Source organism: Denticeps clupeoides, chromosome 18 (genome assembly GCF_900700375.1).
Source record: "Denticeps clupeoides chromosome 18, fDenClu1.1, whole genome shotgun sequence".
Lineage (NCBI taxonomy): Eukaryota > Metazoa > Chordata > Actinopteri > Clupeiformes > Denticipitidae > Denticeps > Denticeps clupeoides.
Genome location: NC_041724.1, coordinates 11,910,790 through 11,923,793, shown reverse-complemented (window position 1 = coordinate 11,923,793; position 13,004 = coordinate 11,910,790). Strand labels below are relative to the sequence as shown.

The following is a 13,004-nucleotide window of genomic DNA, read 5'->3' as shown; positions in this document are numbered from 1 at the left end:
TGTAAAGAAAAACTACAACCAAAGGCATAAAATCATTGTATTCATGGTTTGATTCCTAGTGAACCAGAACTGATTACTTCATTGATGGTAACATGAAAGCATGTTGTAACACGCTCTGGATAATGACATCTGCCAAATGCATACATGTAAATGTTCAAATGTCTAGAAGTCTCTACTAAGGTGAGGTTTTTAAAATGCAAGAAGTCCAGCAACTGTCCCTAGTTTATTGCCTACAGAAGGTGCTTCACAAGGTCTTCACATACAGGGTCACAGAACACGTGTACAAGGCCAAACACTCCAAGAATCAGCAGCACAGACAGGTCCGTCTTCAGTAACTACATAGAATAAATAGAGGGAATGGATTTCAAGGGACCTACAGTGAATCTATAGCGAAACTGTGAATAGTGATTCAATTCCCAGCTCTACACATTTTGCATTCACTTCATTACCTCTAAAATATGCAAATTGCTTTGATACTGCTGCGGTATTGCATAACACACTGAAAGAAAAAGAGAAAGAAAGAATGAAAGAGATTAAAAAGAGTAAAAGAAAGAGCAAAGAGCTGCAGAAGTTCTAGTTGTGGTTGTCTAACAATCGTGATCACTTCAAGCCTGAAGGATACAAATGGTTAACTGAAGGATGACTGTCTTAACCCATGAATAGAACCTACTTTATGTAGTCATCATACAGCATCATCATATCCACCCCCTTTAAGTAGAGAGTCTGAGAAGACTGTTATGGATCAACAACAACGTGGAGTTAATTGGCTCTATACCCAGTGCAAACGTTGGGACACCCAATGGAAGCTCCTCCATTCTAATATGACCCACCAGCTCCTGCATATGCAAGTATTTCTGGCCTCTCAAGCCCAGAAGCTCCAGAGCTCTGAAAATATTTTATGAAAAATGGAATTTCACACTCCCATAATTACCCTTAAGTCACAAAGACTTCAGCAGGCATCATGCACACTAACAGCCACACACCAGAGATGGGTAGATCACCTAAACTGCATGTCTTTCGACCATCAGATGAATGCAGAGAACTTGTTGCAAAAAATGGGGAGAATGAATCATCTACATGGTTACCTTAAAATTATGCTTCAATGTAGGCAATACAAGCTCGTGTACAGCAGCAATGAGAAAAATGCCCCTGATTATAGCATAATAGGGTGTATATTTAAATATCACTCTAAATATAAAAACTTTCTATTAGTATTTAACCGAGGTTCACATTGAAAACCATTGTACATGCAAATCTCTCTCTCTCTCTCTCTCTCTCTCTCTCTCTCTGTCTCTCTGACTGCAGTCACCAGGCTCTGTTGTGCTCTGCTGTGCTGGACTGCTGCTGAGGGCTGCTGATTAATCGTGAAGAGTAAATCAGATCATGCCTGTCATTAATCATTAATCAGGCCTGGTGTGCTCGGGATGGTTCTGCAGTCAGAGGACGTTTTAACACTTGCACCACCCAGTCAGACTGCTGGCAGTGTGCCTCGCACATCCATAAATACGCTCTCTCACTCTCTCTCTCTCACACACACACACACACGTACTACAGAAAACACATACATCATCAGTAAATTTGAATAATGTTGTTATCTATGGATTCATGCAAATACATTTAGGAACCAAAAAAAATTTAAATATTCACCAAAACATTTTCTATCTCTAAGCTAGTTCATATCTGTCATATATATCTCCAGTTTCCAAAATTTTGCATCATTAATACCATGAATTGATAAAATGCCCTCGTGTATAAGGTGCCGGAACAGACCATTTAAAAAACATCCAGTCGCAGGGCTACAGGCACGTGCTGAAGAGAGATGCTCTTATTCTCTAGTACTGAGCTGAGTGGTGCAGACCCCAAGTAAAGTAGGATCTCTGTCCCTTGTTTCACCCGTGCGAAAAAGCCACTGCAGCTACTCTAACCCATGGGACCGGGCTCTTCACACAGGCTAAGAAGTGTGAGCCCTGCCTAGATGGAGGTGGAGTGAGGGGTGAGGGCCGGTGCTCGGGTCGTGGCTATTGTGAATGTTGGCGGGCTATACCTAACTATGCCTTAAAAAACACCAGTTTCCATTGGCTAAACAAATACACTACGGCTCAGATATTTGGACAAGCTGCTGCTATTTCAAAATTGATTTCAAGAAAACATTAGAAATGCCTTAGAAAGTGTAATATGTAAGAGCATAAGCTATAAGAATAATTTAACTAATGTGAAGGTTTATGCACCAGCCTTGCCTTTATCACTGCATCCTTTCCAGAACAGCAACTTATGGAAATATTTTGCTTGTATCTTTTCAGGCATGCAGTGAACGTGAACGTCAATCTACTCAACACACACCTGACATGTGGTGTTGTACATAACTGACTCTATTATGCTAAATAATGTAATGAAACAGATAATGAAATATTGAGAACCAGAAGCATTTGCTTGTGATCAAATTTAGAAAAATCGTTAATACATGTCGTTAATACATTTATTTAAACAAAAATGGATGGGTTCAACCCCCTGTTAACATGTGACACACCCCAGTGTGCCACATGTGACACTGTCACTGACTCAGTCATCATTCATAAACCTATTCCACATTTTATTAGCATGTAGTAAGAGAATTCTTGGTCCTGCATGAACAGGGGTCTCACCTTAGAGCAGATTCGTTGGAGGCTGGTGGCGATGGCTTCGGCAGGGACGTCACATCGGAACACGTGACATTTCAGCACACGCGTGTTCTTGTCTCTCGCCACGTATGCAAAATCCCTTCAAAAAAGGAAAACAACACAGAGAGGAGAGGAACGTGTAAGAACAGGTGAATGAACACCTGTGCTGAGGTGGCACAAACCCCGGAGAGCGGCGTGACACAGGAAGGGCAGCATAATGCGCCAATTCATTTGTTGTTGAGTGTGGAAAATCTACAGTCCAGAAATTAATGGTTGAAGCAATTAATGCTACAACCAAAAAAAAAATAATTTGCATTAAAGCTGGGGGCTGATGAATAAAGTTGATGTTCTGACACCATGATATTTAGCTGGTTTGAACTCTTGAGGGCGACTGACTGACAGATGTGTGGCACGTTGCTCCAGGGAGAACCATGCTGGGAACTTCAGTCTGCTTCAAAGCTGCAGGAAATTAACACGCGCTGCTCTCATTTACCAAATTTTCCATTAAAGTCCCTTCAGCCATGTAAGCCCCCCTTCTCAGCGGGGAAAAAAATAAATTATACACACACACACACACACAGTCCTGTGCTCTGTGCTGTCCTATATATACACATTCAGTGACATCCCAGTGTTATTGACCCAAAACAGTGTTTGCACAATTACACATAGAAGACAGCGTGGATAATTGAGTCATAAATAGTGGGAGCGAGAGGAAGATCACAATAAATGTGCCGCCTCTGCCTCACACAGAGAGACCTGAAGGGGAGGGGATGCACTCTTGGCTAATTTCACCGTTAAAGATGATTTTTTATTCATTTGAGATGTCACACCTGGCAGCGATGTTCTTACTTTACAGCCTGAAAACAAGCCAGGTAGCAAAGAACATTAGTGTTGCATTGCTGTTTATTATCTTACAACAGACGCTTCATTATTTTTTACGGTCAGTATATTTCCTCACATCTCGCTTTTGATGTGAAAATCAGCCCGGGATGCTTCACACACCATTACGGCTACCAGCAGGTTAGTGTGTGTCTGTTGTGATATTTGGGGTAGCAGAGGTGTGTGTGTGTGTGTTATGTACTTAAAAAAAAAAGGTGAATTATCTGAAAACATGTTTTATATTCTAGTTTCTTCAAAACCGTACCCTTTACTCTGATTACTGCTTTGAACACTCTTGGCATTCTCTCGATGAGCTTCAAGAGGTCGTCACCTGAAATGCTTTTCCAACAGTCTTGAAGGAGTTCCCAGAGGTGTTTAGCACTTGTTGGCCCCTTTGCCTTCACTCTGAGGTCCAGCTCACCCCAAACCATCTGGACTGGGTTCAGGTCCGGTGACTGTGGAGGCCAGGTCTCCACTTTTTGTTAAGTGCATAACTCCACATGTGTTCATTCATAGTTTTGATGCCTTCAGTGAGAATCTACCAATATAAATGGTCATGAAAATAAAGAAAACACATTGAATGAGAAGGTGTTAATTGTGTGTGTGTGTACAGGCCAAACTTTTGGCCTGTACTGTGTGTGTGTGTGTGTGTGTGTGTGTGTGCGTGCGTCAAAATGACGCTCTGTTGTTTTGCTCCGTCTGATATAATGACAACCTGAGATGAAGCTCCTGCTGAGTTAAAAGGAGGCTGAGTGCTGAGGCAGTGATCTCCTCACACAAAACAGCCGTGGGGAAAGCACACACTGCTACAGATGTAGCACAGGAGCTTCAGCACTCAGGAAGGGCGGAGACCGGAGGAGTCGCCCTCGGCAACTTCCCAGTTCATGGGTGCGGGGGGAGAGCTGGTGTGTAACAGAGATGGGAGTGATGCAGATGCTGAACTACTCACTATAAGAAGTTGGAAGAATAACATTTAGGGATTTTAATTTTTAATTTTTTTTTCACATTTTATTAATGTGCTGATAATCTAGAGATCATGTTTGCGATAAATGGCCGTATCTGGCAACATGACTTGCATTGCACCAAATTTTTGATGGCACCAAAAAAAACAATAAAAGAAAGAAAAAATGTATTTGGAATCCTTCATACACATACACATTCGACCCTCTTAAGGTGTATAAAATGTTTTTCTAAAATCTTTATAAATTAGTTATAAATTAGGACGTATGCCAATTAAAATTGCAAAAACGATAACATCTTGTTGCACAGAGGTGAACAGGAATGAACCATCAGTGACACCAAAAATGACATTCAGTGGAGAAGGATGTACAGTCAATTCATAAATCAATAAACCTATAAAAACTACATTTGGGCAGAGAAGAGATCTGTGACACTTATCACACTCATTGGCCACATCCGGATGATTATACGCCCGCAATTCTGTAGAAGTACAATTCTGTATTAACAGACCCATAAGCAGGTATTGGCTTTTGGCTGTGGAGAGTGCTCAGAAACCAGCATCTCTCCCAACTGACTATCTACATTTGCTTATTCCTAAACAGGGTTGCAGGGACCACAAGGCAGGGACTTACCCAGGGTCATGGTGCACACACACACACACACACACACACACACACACAATTAACAATTTAGAGTCTCCATTTCACATTCGGACGGCAGTAAGAAACCAGAAAATCCATAGAAAACCCATACCAACACAGGGAAGAGTACGCAAACTCCACACATACCCAAGACGGGATTTGAACTCACATCCTTGGAGTTATGAGACCACAATGCTAAACATGTGCTATCGTTTCGCCTGCACAAGCATCTGTACAAGCACATTTCTGTCTTAAATATTGATAATGCACACTCAGTTGCTTTTATAATTTTATAAAAAGTTAACAACTTCATTAATAAAATAAATACTCCATTTTATTTGTGTGAACATAAACCGAGTTGGGATACAGTGTAATGTCCTATTTTGTCTGTAAACGTTGAGTTTTGAGTGGAATGCAGAAAGCTTCCATATTATCTTGAGTCACCTATGTATATATGCCAATTTTGTGAATGTATTTATAACGCTGCCAAGTACTTAATGAATGAAAGTGACTGGAAGAAGGTTGGCACTTATCCCAGCAGGCAGAAAAGAGTCCAGCCCTTGTCCATGCTTGAGAGTGGCCACTTGCAAGGCTGATACTGTAATAGTGTATTGGCAAATTAATATATATTTTAGGAATTTACTCAATATAGTCAGTGTTAAAATATCAGATTATATTCAGGCAACTCTGGTATTTCTGCATCTCAAATTCTAATTTTATTTGTCACATACAGGGAGTGCAGAATAATTAGGCAAGTTGTATTTTTGAGGAATAGTTTTATTATTGAACAACAACCATGTTCTCAATGAACCCAAAAAACTCATTAATATCAAAGATGAATGTTTTTGGAAGTATTTTTTAGTTTGTTTTTATTTTTAGCTATTTTAGGGGGATATCTGTGTGTGCAGGTGACTATTACTGTGCATAATTATTAGGCAACTTAAAAAACAAATATATACCCATTTCAATTATTTATTTTTACCAGTGAAACCAATATAACATCTCCACATTCACAAATATACATTTCTGACATTCAAAAACAAATCAGCGACCAATATAGCCACCTTTCTTTGCAAGGACACTCAAAAGCAATCCATGGATTCTATCAGTGTTTTGATCTGTTCACCATCAACATTGCATGCAGCAGCAACCACAGCCTCCCAGACACTGTTCAGAGAGATGTACTGTTTTCCCTCCTTGTAAATCTCACATTGGATGATGGGGTTCAGATCAGGTGAACAAGGAGGCCATGTCATTATTTTTTCTTCTTTTATACCCTTTCTTGCCTGCCACGCTGTGGAGTACTTGGACGCGTGTGATGGAGCATTGTCCTGCATGAAAATCATGTTTTTCTTGAAGGATGCAGACTTCTTCCTGTACCACTGCTTGAAGAAGGTGTCTTCCAGAAACTGGCAGTAGGACTGGGAGTTGAGCTTGACTCCATCCTCAACCCGAAAAGGCCCCACAAGCTCATCTTTGATGATACCAGCCCAAACCAGTACTCCACCTCCACCTTGCTGGCGTCTGAGTCGGACTGGAGCTCTCTGCCCTTTACCAATTCAGCCACGGGCCCATCCATCTGGCCCATCAAGACTCACTCTCATTTCATCAGTCCATAAAACCTTAGAAAAATCAGTCTTGAGATATTTCTTGGCCCAGTCTTGACGTTTCAGCTTGTGTGTCTTGTTCAGTGGTGATCGTCTTTCAGCCTTTCTTACCTTGGCTATGTCTCTGAGTATTGCACACCTTGTGCTTTTGGGCACTCCAGTGATGTTGCAGCTCTGAAATATGGCCAAACTGGTGGCAAGTGGCATCTTGGCAGCTGCACGCTTGACTTTTCTCAGTTCATGGGCAGTTATTTTGTGCCTTGGTTTTTCCACACGCCACCTTGTTGACTATTTTGAATGAAACGCTTGATTGTTCGATGATCACGCTTCAGAAGCTTTGCAATTTTAAGAGTGCTGCATCCCTCTGCAAGATATCTCACTATTTTTGACTTTTCTGAGCCTGTCAAGTCCTTCTTTTGACCCATTTTGCCAAAGGAAAGGAAGTTGCCTAATAATTATGCACACCTGATATAGGATGTTGATGTCATTAGACCACACCCCTTCTCATTACAGAGATGCACGTCACCTAATATGATTAATTGGTAGTAGGCTTTCGAGCCTATACAGCTTGGAGTAAGACAACATGCATGAAGAGGATGATGTGGACAAAATACTCATTTGCCTAATAATTCTGCACTCCCTGTACATGGTCATACACGGTATGATATGCAGTGAAATGCTTTAGCGACTGCTACAGACCACAGTATTGCAAATATTGCAAGCATACAATGAACCAATATGCAAATATTGCAAACATAACCAAATATTACACTTTTAACATAAAACATAAAATATGTGTAACATCTATCAATGCCCCAGTTCTCCACACTGGTTGCAGGGTGGGCTCCCCTGATATCTGTATGTGTTACTCACCTTTGCTCCATTGGAAAATCCTTTATATATACACATACATAGGTACCAAATGCAGAGTTACACACACACACCCACAAACACACACATTCTGTTTCAGGGTCTGACATGAACAACTTTCCTCTTTCTCTTTCTTTTCTATGTCTTCTCTCCCCTCTGCGGTCTTATGCTACCTCCCTCCCATCCAACTCTATTAGTCCTCAGTGCTGTGAAGTGATGAAAGATTCATTAATCTGAGTTACAGGGTTTGTCTGTGTGTGTGTGTGTGTGTGTGTGTGTGTGTTGGAATGCTCTCTACAGCACACAGCGTCACAGACCTGCAGGGATCGGGACATGCAGAAGGTGTGTGTGTAAGGAAGGACATGTGCACACGTGTGAGGGGAGTCCAATCGCCCTCCTCCTCCCTCACGACCTGACCCTCGTGCCTAAGTGTGTGTGTGTGTGTGTGTGCGAGCGAGCAGCAGTGCCTCTCATCTGCTGGCCAGACTGATGTTTATTTTATGGCAGGGCTCAGCTCCGGCTGCGCAGCAGCAGATTAACAGGCCGTTAGTGCTGCCCTTCCCTCGCTCTGCATGAGTGTGTGCCAGACTCTCTTAGGGTAATAAAAACCTTTGCCCACCACACGCACGCACACACACACACACACACACACACACACACACTCAGGGGATGAAGAGATAACGAAGAGCCAAGTCAGAGGAAAGGACAAAAGGGGAGTCCATTTGTTTCTGAATGTCAATAATTTTCCCGGGATATAAAATAATCCCGTCTAGTGAGCGCAGGTGGACTTTTCCCATGATGATGAGCCGGCGTGTACGGTGATGGGAACGGGCGTGCTGGGGAGAGGGCCGCTTGTGCATCAAGACTAAATCATTTCCAAGAAAAATTGCAGCAGCGGTGGGAAGAAGCATAAAAAGCAGCAAGAATAAAAGAAAAATAAAATAAGGCAGCAGGACCCTGAGAATGGCAGATATAGAGACGATAAATTTTATTTCCCCCCCTCTGTGGGTGAAATCACCCACTAAAAGACAGATCGCTGTTAGTGCAAATACGATTCTATACCATCTGCGTCATTAACGATTTTTTTCCCTCTGTGTCTCTATCTCTAAAATGAATCTCATTTGGTCGTTAATGCAGCCAATTAAGCCTTGACTGATGGATGTAAGGGCCATTTCCTTTTTTTTCCCACTCTGCTACGATTGAGAAAGATCTAAACCTTTATCGCCTCTGTGGGTTTAATCTCTCCCAATAATTGCTCTGTTGTTGCATGTGTTTGTTTTTGCTCAGGTGCTGGGTGCGCTCACTCCATCCGCAGTATCTATCTACCCAAATCCGACCTGACGCACGGTATGCCGCGCTTTCCGAACGTCATAACGAGGAAAACAGTTGTAATGTAAATAACTGTTTTTCAATGCTTTATGGTCTGTAGTAACACATGATTTAGCTACAAATGACCGGTTTCTAAAAGAGATGCATCAAGTGTGTGTTTAGTACATTGATATTCACTCTGCATGCTTGAAAACAAAGCATGCAAATGTTTTTTGTGTAAAATTTGTCTGATAGTTTTGTGTAAGATTTTGTGTAAAATTTGTCTGATAGTCTGATGAAAGCTGTACATACGCTGCGTGGTATTTAATGGATGTGAAAATGTTTTGCAATGCACTTCAACAGGGGTGGTAGTAGCCTAGTGGGAAACACATGAATCAGACGGCCACAAAGTCACAGGTTCAAACCCCACTGAGCAAAACATTTAGACCTGAGATTTTCGCTCTCCACACCACCATAATGCATTTGAAACAAACAAGGTGTGTGTTAACTGCAGACTTTCAGCTTTAATTTGAGGGTATTTACATCCAAATCAGTTGAATGGTATAGGATTTGTTTAACAGGGACTACTATGTGGCAAAAATGTATCCAATCAGAAGGACTAATCATTGGTTTGGTGATCGGTAAAATAGGACCATTTGCAATTAAAGGCCAGATTTCATGTTCACAGCATCAAGCGCAACTCGTTAAGACAACTAATCAAAGCTCTCATTCATTAGACGCCTCGTCTCTCCATTTCTCTCCATCTGTCACTCGGAGTAAAGATCCACGCCGTTGCAGGGACTTGCTGGGCGATTCATCACAGACGTCTCCTCCAGACCGAGCAGCCCAGAGTGATGTCCTACCATGCGGATGAAATGCAAATACCTCTGAACCACACAAAATTATGCAAATTTAATGCAATTGATCCCCTTACACTGTTCTTTTTGGACAGACACAAAGAAAATGTCGACAGGCAGCTCTGCAGAATAAGTATTATTTTGCTCTGTATCTCCATTACGAGTCTCTTTTTGCATGCCTGGCAACCTCCAACCCAGCAGACATTTTAAAACATAGTGTAACGTGCTAAGCTTTGACTAGTTGGTCTTCTCGTTGTCTACATGTTTTTTGTCTTAAAATGTTATTTTTGCGTTGCCAGTGTCCCATGTTCATGGTACTTTATGTAGCCGGTGTTGTACATGTGCAGTTTATGTCAGTATGTAACTTTGTTTAAAGGTTTCATTGTTTCATTTAACTATAAACTGCGTGACATGTATGTAGCTGAAGCGATGATAAAGCTCACGTTGTCTACGTTATCAGCCGAGGCGGACAACAAACTAATAGCTTCATGGCTTTTTCAATCTCGCTTCTTATAAACCACCCCACCCACACAGTAAATTAGTGAAGGAACAGAACCATTAGCACCCAGAGCTCATGCTTAATTACCAACCGCGGTCGTAAACTTGTTTACATCGGCAATCCAGGCTCACCAACAGCTCTCTCGCCGTCGGGTCGTAAAAAGGCGGGTGGGCCATCCCAGACTACGTTTCCCATAAGCACCCTCTCCGTCACACTCACAAATACCGAGCTGTGGATAACTGGGGCAATGCAAAATAACCCACGGCCATCCTGGCTGAAGTGCAGGCCATTCTTACGGTCCCCCACCACGCCGAGCGGCGCAGCGAGCAGTGTTGCGTTGAGTTCGGTATCGACTATTAGCAGCCGAGCCATCTGTTTCTACGGCACGTGCCGATGAAAGGCGAAGATGAAAAGATCAAAGGGGTGCGAGGGAGGATGAAACAAACGATCACTGAGGGGAAGATATCTGCTCTGCACCTAGCTGACCCACTTCCACAGACAGAGAGAAAATCGGACCCATCGCAGCACGCGCCGCACTGGTGACTCTGCTGGGTCATTACATATTCATCAGGAGCGAGGGTGGAGAGGGGAGTAGTAGTAGGAGGAGGAGGAGGAAAAGAAGAAAAAGAAGAATCGGAAGGATGAGTCCATGTGGAGGCACTCAGTCCTCGGCCATCACTGGGTGTCGCATTAAGTTGTAATGTCTCTCTAATCATTTATACATCAAACCCAATGACTGCGTGAGGCACCGCAGACATGAGAGCAGGACATGCAGCACTACATGATGGTGAGGGTGTGTGGCTAAAGGTGTCTATATGCACTCGTACGTCTAATCTGTTTTTTAACAGGACGACTTATCACTTTGCGACGAGGTCCACCGAAATTGGTTTGTAATATTAATGGTGCTGCACTCATAAAAAGCTGTAATAAAACATAACATTATTATCACCTGCCTAAAATGGAGCAGGTCCTGTTTTACTGGCAGTAGCAGATCCTTTATGTCCAGGAAGTTTTGTGTCACATCCCACACATACTCAATTTTGGAGGCCAAGTCAACTCGTTATTCCTCAAACCATCCTTTTTACAGCGTAGCCGGGTGCGTTAAGCTCCCAGAGGAGCCACTTCCTTCAGAGAATAACATTTACATGAACATTATTGAATTAAGAGCCATGCCCACACCTGACTGTCCACAGGATATATACAAATAAAATGTAATTTGTCACACCAGGTCACCTTCATCCATTTCTCTGTGGTCCAGTCATGATGCTCACATGCCCAGTGTAGTAGCATTTCGATGTGGATAAGGGTTATGATGGGTACCCTGTCCGATTTGCAGCCACACAGCCCCATACACAACATACCGTACTGAAACCTTTCTACCAGACCTTTTTCAGCCAACTGAGCAGCTCTCACACAGGACAGCCTCTACATCTCTACATCAGCGAGCCTTGACTGCCCATGACCCTGTCACTGGTCTTCCTCCCGTGGAGGGCTGCATTTTCAGAAATGCCATAACCCAGCTGTCTAGCCAGCATTATTTGGTCCTTACACCTGGCCATTTATTCCTGAAATCATATCAGGGAAATATATCACACACTGACGGGTGCCATTTTAATGAGATAATCAATGTTTTTTTTTATTTAAAAACCATAATTGTAAGGTTAATTGGCTTGAGGATACAAAAAGTGTAGAATACAATAAGCATTATAAATGGGAGAAATAAGTATGAAACACAGACAGACAACACAAAAAACATTTTAGAGTGCACTTGAGAGGACAAGTCAGCAATTTCAGATCCTATTCTGAGGAAATGTACAGATAAGGTGGAGAGCAGGATACACTTTACCAGCATGTTTCACGTTGAGATGAAGAAACATTTACTAGATCCCATTTAACCTTGTGGAGGTCAATGAAAAAAAAATCCCCACCAGAAACACGTGGACCTGTAACAAAAATCCCAAATATGCAACACACTGTCAGCACCACCTGTTCAGAGGCAGGAATCATGTCACTTGGCCTCTCCCTCCTGACATTTACCAACCACAGAGGGACTAACGAGTGAGCAGAACAGTGCCGCTGAGCAGGGAACTACTGAAGTACTACTTGGTAAAGAAGGGTACGTGATATAGGGGACTGGGACACTGGGACAGTGCTCTGCTGATGAATTATGGGTAGCGGGGAGGAAGCTGGAAAAAAAAAAAAACGACACCGTGTATCATTTTGGTCATATCAGTCAGAGACAGAGGGGGGTAATTGAAGGGACATGAGTACACATGAGAGTGATGGCATCACGCTGCAGCTTTAGATTAGTCACTGAGAGAAAGTGGAAGAAAAAAAAAAAGATGGAATGATGAGAAGGGCAAAGAGAAGAGAGTAAGACAGCAGGAGAGTGAAACACAAGTGTGTGTGTCTGTATGTGTGCTGATGACATTTGGCTGTGGTTTTACTGCATCACTCACCGGGACAAAGGGGGGATGAAAGAAAAAAATATTACGGGGTGAATTTAAAAAAAAGAGTCACAGTCCCCCAGAGAGTCACATGCACAAAACTACTATATGAGGACTCATTAATTACACACCAACAGTGTGCACATGATAAATAAAACTGTGTGTGTATGTGTGTATTAATAGTTTAGTAGGAACCAATATGTCCTCATAAAGATGGGAAAACCTGACATTTTGGTCCTTACAAAAGAAAATACTTTCCAGAAATGGAAGAGACAATTG

General features: G+C 42.3%; 1 protein-coding gene across 5 annotated transcripts in view; it reads right to left on the bottom strand.

Annotated features, from left to right (window-relative positions):
- LOC114767789 (amyloid-beta A4 precursor protein-binding family B member 2-like) overlaps nt 1-13,004 on the bottom strand; it is a 35,555-nt gene that overhangs the window by 7,326 nt on the left and 15,225 nt on the right. For all 5 annotated transcript variants that reach the window (XM_028959503.1, XM_028959505.1, XM_028959506.1 and 2 more), the window contains one exon: nt 2,643-2,757. In XM_028959503.1, coding sequence (XP_028815336.1) covers nt 2,643-2,757 — 115 coding nt within the window. The remainder of the gene's footprint in view (nt 1-2,642; nt 2,758-13,004) is intronic.